The sequence below is a fragment of the Cupressus sempervirens genome, chromosome 11, assembly GCF_028749045.1.
Source record: "Cupressus sempervirens isolate cs-2001-9-10 chromosome 11, ASM2874904v1, whole genome shotgun sequence".
In the NCBI taxonomy this organism is placed as follows: Eukaryota; Viridiplantae; Streptophyta; class Pinopsida; order Cupressales; family Cupressaceae; genus Cupressus; species Cupressus sempervirens.
Window position 1 is genome coordinate 197,835,536 of NC_143128.1, and position 25,081 is coordinate 197,860,616.

Sequence of the window (25,081 nt, forward strand, 5' to 3'; positions counted from 1 at the left end):
TTCTCCTACTTCTAATGTCCTTAATCTTTCCTCACGTTTTTTTCCTTCCTACACAAACCCTTTCTGATTATACCCTTTCTAATAATATTTATCATTTGTTTAAATAACTTATATTTAATTTTAATTATTATTTTTTGACAATTTATTTGTGAAATATAGAAGTCTCTTAGTCCATCCTATTTCCTCCCTTTTCCACAAATGAAAACATAATCTAGTGTTTATGTTTAATACCCAAGCTCAATTTTTATTAGAAACATGGAAATCTCTTAGTCTATCCTATTACCTCCCTTTTGCACAAATAATAACATAATCCACTGTTTAATACCCAAGCTCGTTTTTTAGAAGCATGGAGATCAGAAAAAAAACAAAAAGCAAAACTAGAAATAGAAGGCAACGAAGACAAAGATATCGACCGAGGAAAGTGGGAATGTGGATAAACAGTAAAAATAGGAATCCCTCCCACAATCATTCCTAGAATCATACCTGCTGGATTCAATCAATCCCAGCAAATAACTTTATTCAAACCTAAAAGAGGCGGAATGTTTTAGGGCCGTCAACCACAAAATCCAAGGCAAGGTTTATCCTCCTGCAAAACCCCCGAATGAACAATTTACAGGGGCAACAGAGGAAAATAAAGCTGCGTTTAGAACAGTGTAGCCGTCGTTTCGTAAAATACAGAGACGGCGGGTCTATTTAAAACGGGGAAGGTGGCTGACCTCATGGCAATGCGCGTCAGCAAGCAGGGCAATTTCATGCCCTCGCTGCCGTTGTCTGCGCCTGCTCGCCGTGCCCTTCAGTTTGCTTCTACTCCTACATTTTACTTGTAAGTCAAGCATTTTTGTTTTATTTCTTGTTACCCGTTTTCTATCTCCATTTCGCCCTCTCCGTTTCCATTTTTTCCGCAGTGTTAGGATATTAGCATCCCTCAAACATGTATTTACAGTCATAGTCCTTGCCCGGGGAGTGACATTGGGCTCGGTTACATAGATATTATGCATTCAATGCACTACCATTATATATGAAGATGATGTTAGACGCATTCGTAAAAGATTGTTGGTCGTAACTCATGTCCATTCTATGGAGGTATTATGCGAAAGTTTAACAGATATATAGAATCACTAGTTGAACTGGCCAATGAAATTATAAGAGGCAGAGCTCTACGTATATTTTCAGAATGCCGCCATTTTTTGTTCTGAATCTTGGTTTAGAGAAACTACAACGTTGGATTACAAACGACAGACTGTGTTAACGAGAACTATTGCGCGATTATCTTCTCGCATAAAAGTTAGATCCAAAAGAGATGTTTATTTACTTTTGAAATGTCTGTCCACCTATATTTTTGAAATTAGGTCCAAAATGTGGCTAAAGTGATAATCACTGCTTGATATAAAAGGGCATTGGGCTGTATTTCAGAGATATTTGCAATCTCGCAGTCATATGGGCTTCCCGCCCAGATAATGATATAGTAGGCAGGAAAAGAAATTAAACAATTAGTGCAGTTTGTTGTTTTTAATATAACAGTTTGACTACTTGGCTCACATGAATTGTCGGACTGAAAAGAACAAACACGTTTACATAGATTTATCGAGAAAGTATCTTCACGTGGAAACCTCTGATCCAAAACACACAGTTACTTTGCACCATAATAACTGGCACCTATATGTTAGAAATTAGACACAAGATTTGTTTGCAGTGATAACTCCTGGCCATCATGTAATGGACAATTTATAGATACGTACAGTCAGAAGTATACCCTTCCTCTATAGTGACTGTAGGCAAAATTACACATGTATTTCCATGATATGTTTGAAACATAGTTTGCAAACTCTATGAGTGCTCTCCGAGCAGTCTCTGAGGTTGCCAAGTACTCTATTTTTTTATGGGGAATTTTGTGTTTTTATAGATAAAAAACTTGGGTAAATATGTGAACGGGGTGATATGCATTCACATGTTTTGTTGCTATCAAACCTTGCATTTTCTTGTCTGAGATGTCAATTTTTAATTTTATACATTTTGTAATTGAATGTTTCAAAAAAATTTCTTTATGAGATTTTAATTTTTAGTACTTTATAATTTGTCGAATTATCATTAAGTTTTTCTCGAGTATTTGCCAAGTTGAAATTTTTGGGAATGCCAAGTACACTCCAAGTCAGTGTCTGCAAACTATGGTTTGACCAATTGCGCTTGATGCTATTTATCTGGCATATTGAGTGAGCTGCCTTGATCTAGCTCATTTGAAATGTGAGATTAAAGGCACCAAACCACTTAACTAGAGAGATTATGAAAATGTCTTACTGCAGAACCCATAGATTCGAAATACATTGGTATTTACAGTTATGATGACTGCTCTTCTATGTATATATATCAAGAAATATACAAAATTAAATCATTGGATATTATAATACTTCATTATTGATCAATGTGCATATTAAAAGCCAATTTATAGTTCACAAATATTCAAATAACTAATAAGCCATATCATATATGCCTATGTTTACATTTCCAATGCAAATCAGAAAATCCATGCAAATGTGTAAGGAACTGCTGTAGGTGGTAGAGCTCTGTCTGGAAGAAAATGATTAGCACCAGAGCTAGTGTTTGAGGCGGATAAACCCTCAAACCTGATTGTTAAACTGCCTGTGCCAAAATGAGCATTCAGTGTGATTAGATTTGATGCCGCAGTGCATGTATTTGTGACCCTAATTCAAACCTGTGCTTGTAGAAGTTCTCCTAGGTAAATAGTTACTTCTTTCTTTGAATTATCACCCTTCAATAAAGAACCTTGATAAAGGACCTTGATGAGTGGGACTGCTGTGAAAGCCCTCTAATGGTGAGTGACTAGGCTTGGTACTATCAATTGTGATGATAGCCCTTGTCACTGGGTTGCGTAGTAGATGAATCAGACATAACCCTGACGGCACCTCAAATTGCATCGTTGTTCCTGTTGGAAATGGAAAAGAGTAACTGAGAGGGGAGGGGTGAATCAGTTACTACAAAAACAAATCCAAGTGCCTTTTAAGATGTCAAATCAATATAAAACCAAATCCTGCTGTGTCTCGGTTAACACTGAATATTCTGCTGTAACTTGATTAACATTGAATATACTATTGTCACTCAGTTAGCACAGTGATAATTAGATCATAAGATATTAATGTGATTAGCCTTTATTAACTTAATTGCAGAAACATAACGGAAATAACATTAACACAAGAGACACCAAGATTTAATGTGGAAACCCAATTTGGGAAAACCACCAGTTGCAACTAGTTACTGTTTTTCACTATTTTGAAGTGAGCTTTGTTAGGAGCCAACCTTGTTAAAGGTTACAAAACACACTGTTAGGTGTGATCCTGTTAGAAGATTTAATTCACCCTGTTAGGAGTGGCCTTGTTAGAGTTCTTCAAACACTTAGATCTAGAAATGCCACCTTGTTAGAGGATTTGCCGAATAGCTGTTAGGCTAACTTTGTTAGGAGATTTGAATCACTGCTACAATTATTAGAGAGTAAAAATGACTTGACTTGATTGTTGATGCAACTGAGTTTGCTGATTTAGATTTCAGTTCTGGCTTGATTACTTGATCCTCCTTGATCAGAATGTTCTTTGTGGCTTGGTCAACTTGGATGCTCTGCCCCTTTATATATATCCTTCAAATTCGCTTCCTTAATTCATCTTCTTCAATTCCACATATCAATCCTCAACTTGACCTTTCATATATATGATTCATCTTGTCAAGTCGGCTTGAATACTCTTTTCATCCCTTAATTCGGCTTGTATTAACCAATAAATTTATCAAACTTAATATGCTGACAGTCGGCTAATACAGAATTGAGTACTCGGTCAACACAGAATATCCCTTCGTTAACCGAGCCAACTCGGTCAATATTGACTTCATGCTGACTTTCCTTTGATAACCGACTGAGCTCAGTCAATGCAAACTTCGCTTCATTAACCGACTGAGCTCGGTCAATACTGTCTCTGAATTTGGTTATAGTTGAATGTTCGGCATATACAGGAAATTGCCTTTGATGCTTGAGTGAGTTCGGCTATCATTGATTGCTCGGTAAAGGCTTGACATTTTGTGTAACATCAAAGACAACATACAATTGAATAATTGTTTTCAACAGTTCCATCATAAAAATGACAAACCTCAGGTCAAATGAATAGTAAACAAAGAAAATTCATACTGAGATGCTTTGTGGATGCTCACCAGCGCCTCCACATCACATCCACGGGCCTGTGGTGCACTTCCTAGGTGCCTCTGGAGTGCATTCACCTCCACATCTGCCTCCGGACTCACCCACATCCGCATCCGGGCCTGTCAGGAGAGAATCGGTAGCTAAGTTGAAATCAGGCCCAATATGTCTTTACAATTTTACAGGATAGCCCCCGTCTGCTATATAATGGCACTATGCCCGATTTTACAGGTATTAGTTGTCATAAGTACAATCCCACCCATATCATGATGTTTCCACAATACTTCTGAAGTACTATATGTGTTATTATTAATCCAATTCCTTTTGCAAACTACCTCAGCCTAGCTCACTGGAAATGTTGGATTAAAAATAATAAAGACATTCAGCTATGAGTATTGTGGCATTGTCTTCTCAAGGTAATTTTAAAATCCAAAATATACATATATATACATTCATTGATAGTCCTCCCATCTGTTGAAAGTATGTGCAAAATGTATTGGCAGTCAGAATCTTGCACACTATATAATGTATAAGGCAGAATCTGAGATATTTATAGTCATAAGTGCTACTTTCCTATGTAACAATGGTGGCTATAACTATATGGATATTTTATGTTATGTTTGAATAACTGCATTTGTTATTTTTATTGGGACATTTAAAATTTCTTGTGAAACTGAAGATCTCTTTCTCTGCAAATCTTAGATCTAAAACACATAAATTTACATTCATGGACAGCAGGTACAAACAACTAGATAATACAAAATTCAGTTACAGTACTAACCCCTGTCTTACCAGTCATGACATCAGGGCACAATTTCACAGTTGTTTACAATCATAAGTGCTGTTCGCATATACAATGAATGCAGAATTACACAGATGTGCAATGTGATAACTTGCATCCACTGTAAGATGGTACAAGGCAGAGTTTTTAATATTAATAAATCCTACCGCCTGTGTCATGATAGTAGCACAATTTTGCAGGTTCTTATGGTCATAACTTCACATAACCTATACATTTAAGAAATATTTGCAGTTATTTACTCATTTGTGATGCCTGCCTAAATAATGATGTTAAGCAGAACTAGACCTATTTAGTATTTTCACATTACTTTTGAATTACTGTGATTGTTGTTTTTCAGCATGACATTGTATCTCACGTCATCTCACTTGAAAAATTGGTTTAAAAGATTACAAACACACATATCCAAAATGTAGGCTAATGGATTTCTGTTGAAATGTCAATTATAATACACAGACATTTACAGTTACAATGGCTGACATTCTATCTGATGGAACTAGTCACAATTCTTTTTATATTGATAGCTACTGCCTTTCTGATGATATCTTAGATGCTAAATGTATCAACAATGATAACCCCTGCTTGCTATATAATGACATTAGGCACTATTCATTTTGAATTTTCAATTAAGAAAATATTTAGATTTATTTGCGATTTCCAATTTAGATAACAAATCAGGCAGAATGGCACAAATTCTTAAGCCATAACCTGCATCTGCTATACGATGATATTGAATGCAGCTATTAATAACTTAATGGCCATAAGTCGTGCCTGGTATATACGATATTAGGCACAATCGAACAGAGATTTAGGGTTGCAATTTGGTACACAAGATTCAAAATATATTTTGTATGTCAATTGAATTTATCTTATCTGATATTGCTGATATTACATGGGTTCAGCTGCAGGCAAGGTTCTAGACTCCGGTCTTCTTCTTTACAGTGTCATTCTACTGCACAAAACAGTCATTTTTTGATGGCTGAAGACAATAAAGTAGCGGTGAAGAGCCCTTCTTTGATGTCTGGAGAAGCAAAAATTTCAAATAATAAACATCCTTTTATTGTTGAACGACAGAAGGCATCAAATAGACCCCATGTAATGGCTGGAGTTGCAAATTTTGCATCAAATGGTATCTCATTAGCTGACAGGGCTGTGAAAGATTCAGTGAATGGCCATCAGTTACAGGCAGGAGACAGAAACTGTGAAGAAGTCAAAAGAGAATCAAATGGCAATAAAACGGTTGTATTTATTGCACAGGGCCAAGACAATTTGCAGCAAAAGAGAAATTTAAGAACTATCCGTCAGCGTCAGGTGAATGGGAGGAACTGTGGTGCTTATTCTCAGGTGAGTAATAGAGGTTCAGAATATGGAGTTTTATCACCTGGCTGTGATCAGGGTAATGGATTGGAAGCTAGGGTTTTTTGTCCTGGAAAGACTGAGAGTAAAAGTACAAGCAGTAGATTGGAAAAGGAGTTAATTTTGGGGTCAGTACAGGCAGGAGATGGAAATTGTGAAGAAGCCAGAGGAAAATCAAATGGCAAGAAAATGGTTGCATTTAATGGACATTCTCAAAGCAATTTCTGGGCAAAGAGACAAATAAAAATGAACCATCTGGGCGAGGGGGAGTATGTGAATGAGAGTGTTGCTTATTCTCAGGTGAGTAATAGGGTTGTAGCATATGGAATTTCGTCACCTGACCGTTCTCAGAATAATGGTTCAGAAGGAACGGTTTTATGTCCTGTAAAGACTGGACGTAATGATATTGGGCCGAGGAATTGGTTATTACAAGCTAGTGATGCAACTGTGACTATATCTAGGTTACCAGAGCAGTGTTATTCAAGCCATCAGAATTCTTCAACCCAGAAGATTAATTCTCGCCCCACTATCCAAAAGGTAAAATTTTGAGCCCTGGGGCGATGGAAGCCACTTTTTTATAACTTATAAGCTATTTTTTCATCAATGGGTTAGTAAACTAGGTTTTAGTAAACTAGTTCATCCAATTAGTAAAACATTCAGAAAAAAAAAAATTTTTCATATTGACTGCGTATAAAGTTATTGGGTTACCAATAACACAAATAAAGTTATATCTGCCTAATCAACTACTACAACATTCTTCAAATGTGAATCTTTGAAACTAAATAGGTGGGCGTACAAATATGCTTCTTACATTTTAATAGTCACGAAAGTCATGTGCAGGGATTTGCTACAACAAACAAGGTGAATGACCGTCGCAATTGGCAAGAAGAAACTGAGAAGTTTATTGCAATGACCAGAGATGCTGTTAGTATTAAGGGTTTAAAAACGTCAAAAACACATCCTGCTTCTGGAACTCCAGACACTTCATCCCAGCACAATGTGTTGCATACAATCCCTGCTTCTGACATTAAACAAGTTTCTTATGCAAGTAAAACAGGATATGAAGATAAAAAGGCCAGTTCAGAGAAGAAATCAATACAAGAGCAAGAGCTGGTATTCAAGGTCAATAAAAATGATTTCCGTCTGGCATTAGGTAGGCAGGTTGTTTATAAAGAAAAGATTGGACATAATATAGAGAACATGAGTACTGGAACTACAAATCACGTCACTTGTGATTTTGGGAGTGAGGATCAATTGCAGCTTGAGAAACTTATTTCAGAAAGAGAGGACAAGAACAGGAAGGGATACAGAAGCTATGGTAATATAACCAAGGACAAGAAAGAGGGCAAGCCAACTAATGGCAAGTGCATCCGGTCCCACAATATTGAAACAGATGTTCTCAAGCTCATGTCTGGAATTGATAATGAGTTTACCAAACCAAAGCTTGAGAAACTGCCTTCAGAATTAAAAGATGATAAGTGGCAGGAAGAAGGCTTATGGGGCATAAGGGCAGAAAATGAGGACACTTTTGTAATGAATAACAACTTTACCAGTTCCAGTAAATGCAATGTTTCTGCTTCTAATCAGGTGGTTGTTGGGGTCAGTAATTGCAAAGGAACCGATGTCAAAGATAAGTTGGATCGTTTGTACAAACAAATTTTCATTGTTGACAATGTGAAGGATGCAAAGATAGTTGTAGGTAAGCTTATGGGAGAGTACAGGAATCTGGTTCACGCATGTGATACAGAGGTTAGTTGAGTTGCCTTTCACTTTTCTGTTGTTTTTTATAAGTATTCAAATTAATGGATATAAAACGTTACACATGAGCCAATAAAACGTTACAAATGTGCATTTTATTGGCTCATATGTAACGTTTTTGACAATAGACAATATTTATTTGCAATATCTTTATTACTTGTTCAATGTAGTCTATGATACAAATCTTATTGACAAATAGCTATATTCATATGAATCTAGGAATATAGCTATTTGTCAAAAAGATATGTATCATGAATCTTTTTGTTACATATATAATACACACACACACACACGTACTCAAACCCACACACTCAATCCCCAAACGCTTTTTGCCTATAACTATGTACTAAGCATTGGTGCTTGTACCCATGTGCGTGGCTTTGCTTGTATACAAATTGACAACTTAGCAATAAATGACTCATAAGTAGGAGATATTTCTCCACAGCAAGTCGAATTGTGATATTGCTATTAGGATTTAACTATGTAGTTTTTGAGTCAATCTCATTGACTCATGTTTCATGAGTAGTGATTCCCATGAATCCATCTCTCATGACAATAAATGGAATATTTAGCACTCATTGGATCTAGGTGATTCTCATAGAGGTGAAGCATTGAGACTTCTCGGGAGGTCACCCATCCTAGTACTACTCCAGCTCGAGCGTGCTTAGCTACGGAGTTTCCTCCTTGGATAAACCCACTTTGCTTGCAACCCCATTTGCAAAACCTCCACCAAGTGTTGTGCCCTATGAACTAGTAATTAGAAAACCCCTTAAGCTCATCAATTGATATGTACGAGATATTTTCCCACAACAAGTCAAATTGTAATATTGCTATCAGGATTTAACTGTGTAGTTTTTGAGTCAAATTCATTGACTCCTGTTTCATGAGTAGTGATTCACATGAATCCATCTCTCATGACAATAAATTGAACACTTAACACTCATTGGATCTAGGTGATGCTCACAAAGGTGAAGCATTGTGACTTCCCGGGAGGTCACCCATCCTAGTACTACTCCATCTCAAGCACGTTTAACTACAAAGTTTCCTCCCTGGTTAAACCCACTTTGCTTGCAGCCCCATTTGCAAAACCCTAACCAAGTGTTGTGCCTTATGAACCATTAATTTTAAAGCCCCCTAAGCTCATCAATTGATAAGTAGAAGCTAAGTCACATGGTTTGAATTCGAATTCGAGTTCAACGATCATAAAACTTGTATGAACTTCGGCAAGGGTAAAAATTCAAAAAAGAGAGGTAGACTAGGGGTGATACCCCTATCCAAAGCTACTTAAGAGGCATGAGTAGTGCCCTGCATCAACTGAGCTAAATGTTTTATGTAAAACTTGATGTAGTGGATATGTCTAAAGTAATGAAGGAGCTGAATTAGAATATTTACAGTCACATACAAGGTGAGAGAGGGAGAACCTAAATTGATTATATTTGCATATAGATTTGACAAGGCTTTGACATTGTTTTCAAAGAGGGAGATAGTACTGAAGGGAGAAAGTGCTGAGGAAGATAGAATACTTGAAGATAAGTACACAAAGATAAAAGAGATGTAGGTGAAGATTTTGTGAATATATCAGCTATCTGTTATTTTGTATTCACATATTCCATGCTCACTTCTTTGTCTTGATTTAATTCTCTCAAGTAATGATACTTGATTGCAATGTGCTTAGTCTTTGTATGCATCACATGGTTCTTTGATATATTTATATCACTTATATTATCACAAGAAAGTATCATAGGTTTAGTGATTTCCTCCTTCATACCTTTGAGTAGTAATTTGATCCATACCACATTTGTATAATTTACTGCAGCAGCTACATATTCAACTTCAGTAGTAGATTGAGATATGCAATTTTGTTTCTTGCTGGTCTAGGTGACCAATCTCTTTCCTAAGAAAAATGCTCCAGCACTTGTGCTCTTTTTGTCATCAATGTTTTCAGCCCAATCAACATCTGTATAGGCTCTTAGTTCAAATTTTTTTTTTTCTTGTAGTATAGACCATAGTCTTCTGTTCCTTTTAGATATCTGATAATTCTCTTAACAACCATCAAATGATTCTCCTTAGGATTTGCAGAGAATTTTGCAACAATCCCAACAAATAATGCAATGTCAGGTTTGCTATGTACTACATATTGCAATTTTCCAATCATAGACCTGTACAATATTTGATTCACATCAGTAGAATCATCATTTTTTGACAATTTGTGTCATGTCACCATAGGTGTGCTAATTGGTTTTGAATCTTCTAATTCAAAAGTTTTCAATATTTCTTTCACATACTTAGACTGAGTGATGTATATACCATATTTCATCTGATATACTTGCAAACCAATAAAGAACTTGGTCTCTCCAAGCATAAACATCTCAAATTCTTTCTTCATTTCATTTGCAAATGCTTTACATAATGTATCTTGACCTCCAAATATGATATCATTGAATACAAAGAAAATGGTCACCTTGTTCACAACCCTAATTTTCAAAAGGAATGATCCAAATTTATTAAACACAAGAGGGTGTTCAATGCAGAAATGGATCAAGCGATGGAAAATAGGGAGAAAAGGGGGGTTATATGATCCTTCTATTGTGGGGGAGTATATGCTTAAATCTTGAAATAGAGAAAAAACAAATACTAACCTTGAATCTGGAAAATGCTGTTTTCTAATGTTTGTATGTAATTTCTGGAAAATCTGCAACGTGTTTTGGATTGGAAATGTCGAGATAGAGAAAACCCAGAAATCTTTGGCCTTTTTGAGGGGAGGTCGACCTTGACCTTGTTGGTGGGGCACAATCTTACCTTGAAAAGTTGATCTTGACTTGCACTACTCTGACGAAATTTTTGCTTGCAGAATCTCACAAGTTCGATGAAAAGGGTATCCAAATCTGCTCTTTAATTTGCTATTCCACACCTGTATTTGCAAGAAAAAAATGGTTTTGTTATTTGGATGAGGAGTTTTCCTTAGTCAAACCCAAGTTTGGAATCAACCATAATAATAGAATTGAAATGGAGAATGCTAGGACGTAGTAGAAGTAAATCTAACAATGAAGCTATGATATTCAATAGATATGCAATTTGTATTTGAAATGTAAACAAATATATTAATATGAAAGCTTGAACATAACATTAACAAATGTAATAAATCAAAACCTCCATGATTGTATGCTTAGAATCCACCTTGAAAGAAGTATGAGTAGATTTTGAAGATGAACAAAGGATCTTGAAGGAATCTACATTAAATTGAACATATATATATATATATATATATATATATATATATATATATATATATATATATTTTAAATATAAGTAATATATCCACAAAATTGTCAAAATATTTTGGCATTGCTAAATAATTAAACCAAATAACTTTATACTATTTTAAAATAAAAGAATCTTGTTATAAATAACAATATTATATTAAATATCATAAAGTTCGGATGATGTTTGGAAAGGGTACAAATTTGCTGAAATTCGAAATTCATGGATGAAATTCGACGTTCATGGATGAAATTCGACGAATCTTGTGACTTAGAGTAGGAGATATTTTCCACAGCAAGTCAAATTGTGATATTGCTATTAGGATTTAGCTGTGTAGTTTTTGAGTCAAACTCTTTAACTCATGTTTAATGAGTAGTAATTCACATGAACCCATCTCTCATGACAATGAATGGAAAGCTTAGCACTCATTGGATCTAGGTGATGCTCACAGAGGTGAAGCACTGAGACTTCTCATGAGGGTACCCATCCTAGTACTACTCTAGCTCAAGAGTGCTTAACTACGAAGTTTCCTCCCTAGTTAGACCCCCTCTGCTTGCAACCCCATTTGCAAAACCTTCACCAAGTGTTCTGCTTTATGAACCATTAAGTAGAAAGCCCCTTAAGCTCTCATCAATTGATGGGTAGGAGATATTTTTCCATAGCAAGTCAAATTGTGATATTGCTATCAAGATTTAACTGTGTATTTTTTGAGTCAAACTCATTGACTCATGTTTCATGAGTAGTGATTCACATGAATCCATCTCTCATGACTAAATAGAACACTTAGCACTCAATGGATCTAGTTGATGTTGACAGAGGTAAAGCATTGGGACATCCTGGGAAGTCCCCGTCCTAGTACTACTCTAGCTTGAGCGCGCTTAACTACAAAGTTTCCTCCTTGGTTAAACCCACTTTGCTTGCAACCCCATTTGCAAAGCCTTCACCAAGTGTTGTGCCTATTACATATTAATCTACAAGTGGATTCCCTCAAAGTTTCTAGAACACATATTCATACCCATCTTGGAACTATGGCCTTAGTGTTTAACAAACTATATGTTGCTAGTAGTTCCCTATAACTTCTCATCCTCAGATGTAAATTAATATTGGTGCATAGATCAGTAACAACATACTTAGATCATCTGAGTATAGTCTGCACTTTTCTAATCTCCAAAACCTCTAATGCTTGTTAGCATTATAATATAATTTTCTTTTAATGATATATTCCTCTTCCATGTGAGAGAGAGGACTCACACCCCCCACAAAACCTCAAAGTACCTGTCCCCAAGATGCCTAATTATATTTCTCTGCCATATTGGCATACTTGAGCTACCTCACAACTAGTAGCATTATCAATATGTTACTAAACCTATGCTACATAGGTTTGGCTGTTTGCTCCTACTATTCTTAGTAACTGCCAATTACAAGAGTTCAAGTCACTATCCTTACATTTGATAGTCTCCGTTTTGACTGTTAATGCTCTCCCTTATCTATTCTCAATTAAATAACATTTGTATGGTTTGGAAGCATCATTTTTACAACATAAATCTTATTTCACCATTGCATGTAACCACTGTTTAGACGGTAGGATTATATTGGCATTACTTGTATCATTCATTTCTTGTCTTTACTGCTTCAATATAGTTCTATGTTGATTGGAGTCTCACTTCCATCATCTTTATAGGAGACTTCTTGAATTCGGAGGGACTCAAAGAGCTAACTTTTGGACGGGTTATTACAGTTCCTAGAAATCTTTCCCATTATAGCTAGGGTATAACATTGCATCCTACTAGTTAAGAACACTTAGGTTGGCATTTGAGTACTGACTGCATTCATTGATACTAAGAAAGTAGACACTTGTGATGCCTAGGATCACAAAAACACATCCCCATATACTTGCCTCTAGCCAAGTTAGCCGAGGGAAAACCAAGTCAAGGAAAAACAAACTCAACCACAGGTTGGCCTCTAGTAGCAAATTTATTAAAATTACTAATAATAATATTTTTTTTTCAAGATTAATAATTCATTGTAACATGGGGACGCCCCCCCGCCCCCCCCGCCTTCCTTTGGAAAAAAATCCCAATGTCTTCGAGACGAGGGTGGGGGGATGCCATTTTGGTGTCTCTAGCGATGCCACTAGTTCGTCACCGTTCGGGCGGAGACAGAGCAATGTCCCCGATGTCCCTTGACTCCTAGGGGACGATTGGTCCCCTGGCCAACCCAAAAAATAATTTATTAAAAAAATCTCAAACATTTCTTTAATATTTTATTTGGTTGTATTGAATATCATATCTTACTACTTAATATAATCATCTTAATGATGAGATACTCATACTTCTAATATCTCTGACTATTATTATTAAATATTTATATAATAGAAATCAAAACTTTTCCATTTGCTCCAAGTATTTAAAACTGTACTATATATAATAGAAGTTAGAACTTTTCCATTTGCTCATTCAAGTATTTAAAATTGTAATATTTATATAATAGAAGTTAGAACTTTTCCATTTGCTCCTTCAAGTATTGTAAAATTCTAATTTTTATTGTTTAATGTTCAATCCAATGTTCAAGTATTTAAATTTTAGTAAATTAGCTAGGTTGCATTGGTACACACACCCACTCCCTAGGTATGCGTACTCATGTGAGTTTTATTCCACTTCAACATGCATAATCAAATACTTAAAGTTTCGGGTGAAACTCCAAACATCCAATCCTCTCTTGATATAAGGTCATCTCTCATGCTAAGCTTGCAAAGCAAGATCATGAAATGACTTCAAGGTTCCTTCTTAATCGTGGATTTCATTCAATTTTATGATGTGATATTCTGGTTATCACAAAGGGACTTACACTATTCATTCAATGTATATCAACTCTTGCACTTCTAAAGATTTGGCTCTACAATGTGTAGTGAAAATATAAGTTCTAACTTCCACTTCAACTCCAACTTACTTCTACTCTACCTCTAATTAGGAATGCAAGGAATCATGAAAGACTTAGATTCTACTAGATGTAATCTCGCCAACGACTCCACTCATCTAGTGCAAGCTTCTAAGGGATACACAAATGATTTTCACATCAATATCCTCTCTCCAATCCCATCATCTAGATGCAAACCAAAGATTGAACATCAATTGAAGTTAAGTGTTGTCATCAACTCACCACGCAAGACACTCTTACAATACATAAGAGGCTAGTGGCCCGGATTTGTTCGAGTCATGCAAGTAAACATCCACAACAATTTCCATTCAACTAAGCTACCTCTAAACAACATGAAACAAAAATACTAAATAAAGTGAGGAATATGGATCACCATGTACTAATACAAACTTTATTAGAACAATTCACCCTGCAAGGCACAACAATTAAAAGTAGAGCAAATTTGATATCGTATAGCAACAATTCTCTAAACAAATCCCGCTTTACAAATAAGAGGGGGCGGGGTTTAATATAGGAGCTCCAATTACAATGAATGACCAAGATTGATTTGAAATCAAGGGCCCAAATTTATCCACATAAGCCCTAATTAGGGTTTCATAACCACTTGCTACAAATATTAAATGCTCACCCAATTACAACTAAGCACCACTATGTGGGCCAATTAAAAAATTACAATGTCCCCATGGGCCAATGAAAAAATTCAAATCCATAACAACTTGATAAGGATGAATCATACGTGGGCCAGTGAGAAGCGAGCCCATTGTAGACAATGCCATCTCATCACCTTGGGAAATGTGCTCCCTTTCCTTATCTTCCTTCACATTCAATGAATCTACACACCATCTCAGCAAATCGTCTCCATATGACACTTTGTGTGTTTTTATTGATTGAGGATAGAGCTGCCACCTCAGCTAATCCTTTGAACATGATAAATACCCTTGCTTGCTGAGGAGAGATCATTTGTCGTTTCTTCATTTGTGATGGCTCCTTTTCTCAATCACTTCATCTTCTCGAGATTTCTATGTTCTTTTTGCCATGGAGCTTCTTCTTGTCCATGTCTCTTAAGTTGTTCCAATTGAGTTTCATCCCAGCCATCCTTCCACCAATGTCCTGATTTTCTAAATTGTCCCCCTTGGACATTTTGATCTCCTCCTTCATGTCTTAATCACCTTGGAGTTCTCCATCTTGGATAACAAACCGAATCTCATCCTTGGATTGCTTCTCGGACTCATCATGGGAACATCCTCTTTGTATTTGGTTCATCCAACTCCTAGCCACCTCCTGTCTCGGTCTGAGGTTGTATCTTTGAAATACCTTCAGCTTCTGCTACGCTTAGCTCTGCAACAAAAGATACAACCATTAGTGCATTCCACTCTTCAGTAAATCTGCTATCAGAATCAGAGGTTAGTTCACATCCAAAATATTATAATCAGAAGTTTAGCAAGCAATATGAGACCCAAGAAATGACAAATTATGAACTAACTGCCCTTACTAAGGCTTCTAAATTGATTTGCTTAGGTGCCCAGAGTCTTGCTGCTAACCTTATTCTTGCCCAGACTTGCTCAGAAAAAGAAATGGGGGGGAGAAAAAATGTCGATTCAGGTATGCTGCTCGAGTCTCAACTGGGGCTGAAAAATGCTGCTGCTATGGCTGAATTCGCTGCCTGGTTAGGACCCTAATCCTCTCAATTTCATGGACAAAATATCTGCTATTGCATGCACAATTCGCTGCTATATGGGGCACCATTCACTACTACAGAGCAGAGGAAGTTTTTGATGGACCACACAATACTTAAGCCTGTCCTAATAATCTCAAGGCCACACGTTAGATTGATGAACCAATTTCATGAGTTTTGAGCCCAGACCTAGGCTTAATTTGTCTCAGTTTTAACCGTCTTACATCTGCCAGGCCTAATTTATGTTTGGCACCCAGATTTAGGGCATAGCCGGGCCTTTATGCTTGGATATTGGGCCAAAAATGAAACCACATGCTGCTTACAAGAACCCAGTTTTACATTTCAATGCTTGTTGCCATCTTATAAGACTCAACCCATTCAAATTTAGGTCTGATTTATGCAATTAATATTAGATCTGTGTTGAAATTGCAAAGTTTAAGCTTACATACTGCAAAATAGAGCCATTTTCCTCTTAGGAATTTGCACATAAATGGCCAAATGAGCTACACACCACATTATTTAGGCCTTGAAGTTTGAGATTGCAGCCTTTTAATCTTGGATAGGTGGTCTATAACTATTGGATTTCACCCCAGCTCTATGTTGTTAAGGTCTGATAATTAATCTCAATGCAAATCACCATGTATAAAGTTAGACTATAGAGCCCAACACGGCCATTTACTATATAGGATTCTAGGACAGATTTCAAGTCTTTCATTTTTCCCTTTCAAAAATGCCTGGTTCATTTTGCCAAAAAGTGGGTTGCAAATCCTAGATCACGAGATGAGACAAAACCTTCTTGGCCAAGCTGAGACAACTTTTACTTGGGTAGTGAAACATGTCTCGGCTAAGCTCGGGCAACTTTTACTTGGGTAGCGAAACATGGTTTGGCCAAGATGGGACAACTTTTGCTTGGGTAGCGAAACACGTCCTGGCTGATGGTGCCCAAATTTTCCAAATTTTGGCATCCATTTTTGAGAACAGCAAAAGGCAGCTTGATTTCAAAAACTGAGAATATGCGGACTTGGATGAGATGGTGTATGGAAATTTTGAGATTGTGCTCCTTGTACAGGTGCAGCAAGAGAGAAAAGAGTCCAAAATAAAAAAGAACTGATGGAAATCATCTTCATAACTATTAAAATATTGATACCTAAATATACCAAAGGAGAAAACCTTTGGCAGTACAAGATGATGCTGATGTCACAGAAATTGAAGAAAAATTTATATGTAAGGCATGTTCAGAATTGTTTCAAATTGCAGGCAGTGAAAAGGTTTCAGGTGCAACTCTTATTGTATTTCTTGCACCAATATTGCAACAATGGAAGACAGAGATTTCTCACCATACAAATAAAGGATGAGGAACAAATTTGGAAACTGATTCTTATTGCACTAGACACAGAAAGAAATAAAGAGTGAGCAAATAAACCATAGAATATCCAAAGACAAAAAATTGGTAGTGATGCCAGTCTTATATGCACACAGAGATAAAATAATCAGGGGGACTATACTATACGGCAACTAAGGACTTAAATATACAAACCGGCCCATCATAATTTATTCATGTCCTTATTCAGGAAGATTTCCTGATGAGAAATCCATCACCAAAATTAACTACTCCTCAGCCTGGGATATCTCTGAAGGGTGATAGATCTCCATCTGTTATACCGCCAGAAGCATGTGGTGGAGATTTACAAATGGACAAGTTTAACATTTGTCAACATTCTGTTCATAATATATATGATTTTTCCTCTGCTTCATCTCTGGATTCTGGTTCTATTTTATATGGCACAGTCTTGTCTGTCCCAGGATAGGTTGTCGTCTACCATATCTAGTATCGCAGATTTATCAACAAATGTGAATTTAACTAATTCACAAACTGCAGGGAAGCAATGAATGGAAAATCAAATTAATATCATTGGACTTCAAAAAATTTATATATGTACAGAAGAAATTACAAGCCTTCCAAAACTATCGAAGGAGTGTTGGAGTTTGACGAGAATAACCAAAATAATATTCAAACGATGGAAACTGTAGGCCAAGTCTCTTCATGCGACAAATACAGAAGTCTGGAAATCAAGTTTGCATGCTGATGTGTCATAGAGATGCTTGAGTTATAAATGCCTGGGAATAGTCAGACATGCCGTCAATGAAGGAAGAGTAACACTGAAAAGAAATAGATTTATATTACAGAATATCAAATGTATTTGAGATGAGAAAGTCTGTTCGAAACATACGTCAATGCTGGAGTCAGTGTGCGGCAACCATTGAACATAATCGTTTGATGGAAGAGCTTGAGAAATACCGTCAACAAGAATAAAAACCATTAATGGCATGTGCTAGGAGTCAAGCAATAGAGCCCCGATGAATTCATCCTGAGATAGTGTCATGGAATTACCAAGCCTTTCGCGGAAGCCATGTTATTATTATTAAAGTAGTAGCATAAGGTCAAAAATAATAGTGTTAAAGAGATTACAATATTTTATCATGAAGTGGTGTCATTTTGAAATAATAAAGGAAGATATGCAATTAAGAAAGGGTAATTTGTAAAGCAGTGATTTGTTTAAATCAGAAGGGTGCGACTTATTTATAAAGAAATGACTTTTGAAATTGAAAAGTCATATCCCTTTTAAGTATGAAGATATAAATAGAAGAAGTTTTAGGAAACAAACAAGAAATATCCGAACATTCACATGTTCTCTTGAGAGAGAGTATTTTATATTTTATTACTGTATGGAGGGATAAGGAGCAACATTAAGACTTTGTAATATAAATTCTATTATTTTATTTTTATAATAAAATAAAATGTTCTTTGTTTATTATTAAAGGCATGGAGATTTAAACTGCAGATGAATCGTCCTTTGTAATTATTTTTTGCAATTCTGTATACAATTTAAATGTTGGATAAGTGGACATGGTCATCTAGCATTTAAATTCGATCATCACAGATAGTGTGAAATATTTAATTGTTTCCGCATTTGTGTCCAGTTTGTCTCCTTACCAAAGGAGTTAAAATTCAATTTGGACTAATTTAAGATTGCGTAATATTTGGTTTGTCGCATCTTGATTATTTAATTGTTGCCAGTGTAAGTGTGTGGAATGTTATAAAGTTGTATGTGAAAATTCACAGAAGTTGACTCTATTGCCTAGATGAGTAGAGGTATTGGTTTTTCTATTATTGAAGTAAGAAAATCTATGTATTCCTTCTACAAGCATCACATTAATTATTAAAACCTTATACAATTCATTCAAACACTCAGCATCTAGTTTTTATTTTCATTGAGTTCGAGGATCTTGCCAGTTGGAGAACTCCAAAGCTTCAATTCGCTTTAGAAAAGCTCTGAACCAGGTGATCAGGTTGGAGGAGAAAGTCTACCTGCCTAGGTGTAGCGGAGCCTGAAGTGCAGGGGAATCAAGAGGTGGTTCTCGTTTGTTGGCTAGAACTGATTGCGGAATCCTATTGGAGAAGTGGTAGGTTCTTGGATTTCCAATCTGCGGTTTTCGGAACCAACACCGGCCAAGATGAAATTTATACTTAGCCGAATTTAGCTCTTCTTTTAGCATCACTCCCGATTTTGCTGCATCTCCCTGACTTAGGCAAATTTCCACTTCAACATGAACAAAAACCCGTTCTCTTCAAACTTATACCCAATGCCAAAATCTTATAACCGAACTACTACGCCAATAACCTAAGCAGAAAATGAAAGAGGGGGTCCCCATTTGCAATGGGGTAATGGTGTGAAAACCTCGCAACAGTACCCAAATACCGCATACACGTACCCCAAGTACAGGTACTTAGTGGAGAGCATCGTAGCCAAGGACCTTGATTAAGATTTCTGTTTTTTTTTCAGTTTTTTGTTTGTGTATCAGCTTGTTTATAAAGCTTAATTCAATACGTAATCAGTTTGAAAGTTTGATACAATATCAATTAACAGTAAACTTTATCACTGTTCAAGTCAGAAGTTTATCATTTGCAATAGGTCATTGTTAAATGATTTATGATCTTCTTGTTCATGTTTAAAGTCTGCCTTATCTGTTATGTATCTAAACCTTTATCATATATTATTATTACAAACATATAGCAAATCTGAAACTGAAAAGAATGTATTACATTTGCAAACTTTATCTCTTTCTCGTTTTGATAAACCATTGTCATGATTCACAATTTCAGATATTCTATAAATATTAAATTATAATTAAAAAAAGTTTGACACACTTAAATACCTCCATTCCCTATATTGGAAACTAGTTGTACCCGTACTCGTACCCTAAGTACCCAAGTACCCCTGTCCCCATGCAACTTTTGTAAATTAGTATTTTACATCTTTGTCTTATATTGTTATATGTATTTTCGTAACTAGCATTTTAAGTACCATGTGTATAGTATATAGTATATACAACCTCTCCCCCCTCGCCGCCGTCCCCAAATTGAGGCCCCTCTGTCCCCTCTGCCCGGAAACCTGTTCCGAAGTCCCCTAGGGCGGTGTAACTAAGGATTAAGTTATTATTTATATACTTAAAGGTTTAGCAAAATATCCGGTTCATCACAATTCCTCCATCCTTCCATCCTTGGTCTTATGCTAATTTTACTTTAAGCAGTTTCTTGGTTACCCCATGAGATCTTTTCTTTCATGATTCCATTTAGAAATTTGTAGTGAGATATATGCAAATTGACTTTTTTAATATTATTTTTTAACATATGCTGTGTAGGTTGCAGACATTGATGTGAAGACAGAAAGCCCAGTTGGACATGGAAAAATTATATGTTTCAGCATATATTGTGGTTCGGAAGCTAGTTTTGGTGGGGACAAGTCCTGTGTCTGGGTTGATATATTAGATGGTGGCAAAGATGTCTTATCGGTATTTGCTCCTTATTTTGAGGACCCTTCTATTCGAAAGGTTAGCTATGTTTCCTTGATGATAATACTAACGGCTAAAGTACTTTCGTAGTTAGTGTCTATTTTAAATGTAAATGTAGTTATGCTTTCATAGTCAAGATTTTAATTCCAGACACTTCAGTGTACACACTTCTTACCATTTATCTGAAATAGTGACTTTTTGAGTGCTCTTTTGTTTTTTGTTAAAGAGATCACTGTATAGATCCAATACTTTCTCACATTTTTGGTATATTATAATAATTAATTGAAAGTTAGGAACATTGCTTCATTTCACTCATTCAACCTAAGTTCGATCACTGCTATGCCATTTGCCAAATCTTCATTTTCTTGATGAATGACAAAAACTAATAGCTAAATTAGTTTTTCAGTGAATGCATACATGTGAGTCTGTAAATGCTGTTTTGTGTTCAAATTCAACCTTGAATTCTGAATCTGTTCTGTTTAAAGTACATGCTTCTTACCATTTACCTGATTTTTTTGGCATTTTGACTCTTCTATGGTTTTTATTGAAGAAATTACTTTATATGACCAAAACATTCTCACATTTTAATTTATGTGAGATATTTGATTAAGTTTAGGAACATTTTAATTTGACTTTTGTGTCTCAAGTTCGAGCTCTGTTATGCATTTGCCAGGTCACTGTTTGACTTTATGCTGAATGCAGCTGGATATGTTCTGGGAGCACCTCACTTTCTTCTTGCCAAATACATACGTAGTCTAAATACTTGTTCTGTATGAGTCAGGATGTCTCTATGTGCCGTTGGAAATATGACCTTCAAATTAAGATCTTTAGTTCTTTTAGTGTTGTTGGTAAGAAAAAGTGTTCCCAAGTGAAATCTAATACTCACAACTACTAGCCATAATAAGAGATATGAGGTTTCCACAGTTTATAATTTAGAAAGGAGGCTTTTACAAGAACTGTAAAGTTTTGTTAATCATGGAAGCTTTTAATCACATTACATAATGCATCATCAGGATAGATCTTTATTAGGTTGCAGATAAGAGCAACTTATATAGCTAACTCTTTAATTTGCATCCATTTAATTTCGAGTGGGTCTGATTAGACTAGAGCAATAATTAAGTTTAATACGAGGTTGTCAATGTTATACATTAACTGTTAGAAGCTAGTTGTTAAACACTAGTCACAACTGGGTTAGCCCTAGTAATTTAGAACCAAATTACCTAAACTAAATATTTAGTAATTTTGCAAACCAACTTGAAGTTTGAGTGATGAACATCTAAGAGTGGGTCCAGCATAGGCCCTTGTCCCTGTTCAAGTTCCTAGGATGCTTGCTAAGCTTAATGGCCTCACTTTATCTGAGTTTATAGAAACAATATTCCCTTGCAATGACCTCTCTTTTTTCACTGTAGATGTTGTTGTTGCATCCTAGGAGCTAGAGATAGAGCTCATTATTTAAATACAGTTAGCAAGTTTCAAGATTATGGTCCACAACACCACCAAGAATGTTTTTCCAGGATTCATATTTTCTTTAAAATGGGCTTGGTGGAGATAAGCTCTTCATTTACTTATACGGGATTTCAGTTCATTGTTACCTTTCTTTCTTTGCAGCTTGTGTTTCAGTTTCATCTTTGCGAGGAATATGTCTTGTTCTTTATTAAGAGAGCCGAAGCGTTTAGGTGCATTTTTAGGATATCCCTTCGAAGATCCTCTGTGATGCATGGGTTAACCTGATGGTGCTGTATAGTCAAGAGTTTTGGGGCCAAAACTTTTTGTCTAGTGGCCAGGCTTAGGTTAAGAGAGTTCAGAAGATTATACTTCACTGTATGATCTTGTGCAAATAATCTGTCTCTCAGTGTATAGTTTAATGATCAATTCGTTTCACAACCCTTGCTTTGAGAATGTTACTTCATTTGTGCATTGGCTTAAATCTATGTGAACATTTTCTTTGACTTGTATATATCTGTTTGTGGCACTTGAATGAGATTGGCTCTTCCGCTGTCGAATCCCTTAGTGATGAATGTATTGATTGTTTATTTGTCTGTGGTTTTGTTGGGTGTAGCTGTTGCTTTTTTCTGATGTCAGTTTGTACCATAGTTTTTTATGGACATGTTAACTCAATTGCTATTTAAGTCCTTCTCATTGCCTTTTCCCTCAGGAGTTGCTTTGTTGGTTTGATAGAGAGGACATTTGTTGTCAATACATCCAGCACACTTACTCTTCGCATTCACAACTATCTTCAAGATCATTGCTTTTTTAATTTGGGAATCTTTAGTTAGTTGAGAGCGTGCTTTCAGTTATGTCCAGCTGAGATACTTTATGAAGTGAAAGGCCCTAAGTTCCTTGTTCTTTCTAGAATATGGAGGCTAATGATCCACTTGTTTTCTGGTGCACTTCCTATCTTGAAATCCCTGGGAGGTACCATTGTTTAGATAAAGATCTGACCAGTTCTCTTTCCACTTTTTATTTGCGCTAGAGTTTGAGAATCTTGACCCTTTTTTGTCACAATCTCACCAGTTTAATGAATAGGTTCCTTTTTGAGGGTCTCAGAGTAACCAGATTTTTTAATTCTTTCATCCCATTATAGATGTAGGTAATGTCAACCTTGGATCCTACAAGGCTGCTTGGCCCTTCTCATTCTAAGAAGGGTTTCTCTACTTCTCTGGACATTGGTAACCATCTAACACTCCTTTCTCGTATAGCAAGTCTTAGGGACAAGATCACATTACCAATTTCTTCTCTTCTACCAATAGTACTTCAGAGGTCTTGATGAGCATTCTTAATGAAATATCCCCTTATCGGATATCTTGGAATATGGGTACAACTATCTTAAATTCTCACACTTCATCTAATTCTCGCGCTTGAACTAATCTAGTATACTAACGCTTGGCATAAAAGCCTGATGATGTTTCCCATATGCACCTTCCTTAACTTGCAATCAATGGTGTTGACTTTTAACTCTCATATATATGATTGTAATGCATTCTGATTTTCCATGTCAAAGATGAAAACATATTTGTTAAAGTTATCCCCTATAATTCTCCTTAATAATAATTTTCAAACCTTTCCAATATTTATCCCATTTATCATATTATTATCCTTATTATAGTTGATTTTCATCTACATGTAACTAGCAGTTATGTGATGTCCCCTCTATTTATTTACTTAAGATTGGAACAGTTTCTTTATCTCTTCACCCTTATTCTTCCACTTTTTTATTTATGAACTAAATAATGAAAGGATGGGTAGATTATCAGTTCATCCCTAAATCAATAATATATGTGGAGAATCTATTTGGTCCATCAATAGTTTCCAATATTCACACCAAGTATAATTCTCCCTTCTCGGTTAACATTTGTATATGTCTATATACTGTGAACCATGCATATATACTAAGAGCTTATGTAAAAGCTGCACTTGCCTTATATGAATTGTGATCTCTTACTCGAACTGTAATCTCTCTTTACTTTGTGGTCAATGCTGGTAGCTATTTTGCTAACTTAAATATCATTCTACCATCTTAGATGCTTTCCTGAAGTTACCTCCCTATTGTAATGTTGACAGTGCAGCTCTGCTCATATGTTTTCCAATATTGCTGATTCTAAAGGAATACTAGATGCAATTTAAACATCAGGCACTGAATTTCTAGACTATACAGGATCATATCGAACTCTGAATGTGCTTTCTTCAATCTTGTTATTGGCTGCCTGTAAGGGGGTCTTATTTTTCCACTATTAATACCCCTCCATTAATATCGTTCTATCTTATTTATCCGCTGCAGGTTTTAGCATGAATTCCAGACATGAATATTGATGAGTTATTTTTATGTGTTCTTATCTTGTACAACTTTTCGAAATATCATAAAATAGTAGTTGACTGTCCACTTATGCAATGAAGCTATTTTATCCTCCTGTACGATCTGCAATCACTATCTAGATACAAGGGTATGTTGCAGTATAGTAGACCACTGGTTGTACATTTCCTTATATAAAGGCTGCCGTCAGTTGTAATCTTTGAAAGTGTTTTCTCCTCGATGATTCCTGCTGAATAGAAAATAAGAAAAAAGGATAATGTTCGATGCCCAAAAATGATTCTGCCTTTCGTCTATCATAACTCTCCTGTGCTTCTGTATCCCCTCATTTTCCTTCCGCTGAGTTGAGTGCCCAATTGGATCTCCTATCTGATGTTGTTGTCCTCCCCCTTCATTTGAGAACATTTATACTTATATAAAAAGAAAGATCAAATGACT

General features: G+C 35.9%; 1 protein-coding gene across 6 annotated transcripts in view; it reads left to right on the plus strand.

Moving 5' to 3' along the window:
• Positions 1-411: 411 nt before the first annotated feature.
• LOC149528867 (DNA polymerase I B, chloroplastic/mitochondrial-like) overlaps positions 412-25,081 on the plus strand; it is a 122,391-nt gene continuing 97,721 nt past the window's right edge. For all 6 annotated transcript variants that reach the window (XR_016358313.1, XR_016358312.1, XR_016358309.1 and 3 more), the window contains exons 1-4: positions 412-823; positions 5,897-6,887; positions 7,191-8,099; positions 20,686-20,874. Coding sequence is in view for 2 of the 6 variants with exons in the window: in XM_089807916.1 (XP_089664042.1) it covers positions 720-823; positions 5,897-6,887; positions 7,191-8,099; positions 20,686-20,874 (2,193 nt within the window). In the remaining 4 variants the exon portion in view is untranslated. The remainder of the gene's footprint in view (positions 824-5,896; positions 6,888-7,190; positions 8,100-20,685; positions 20,875-25,081) is intronic.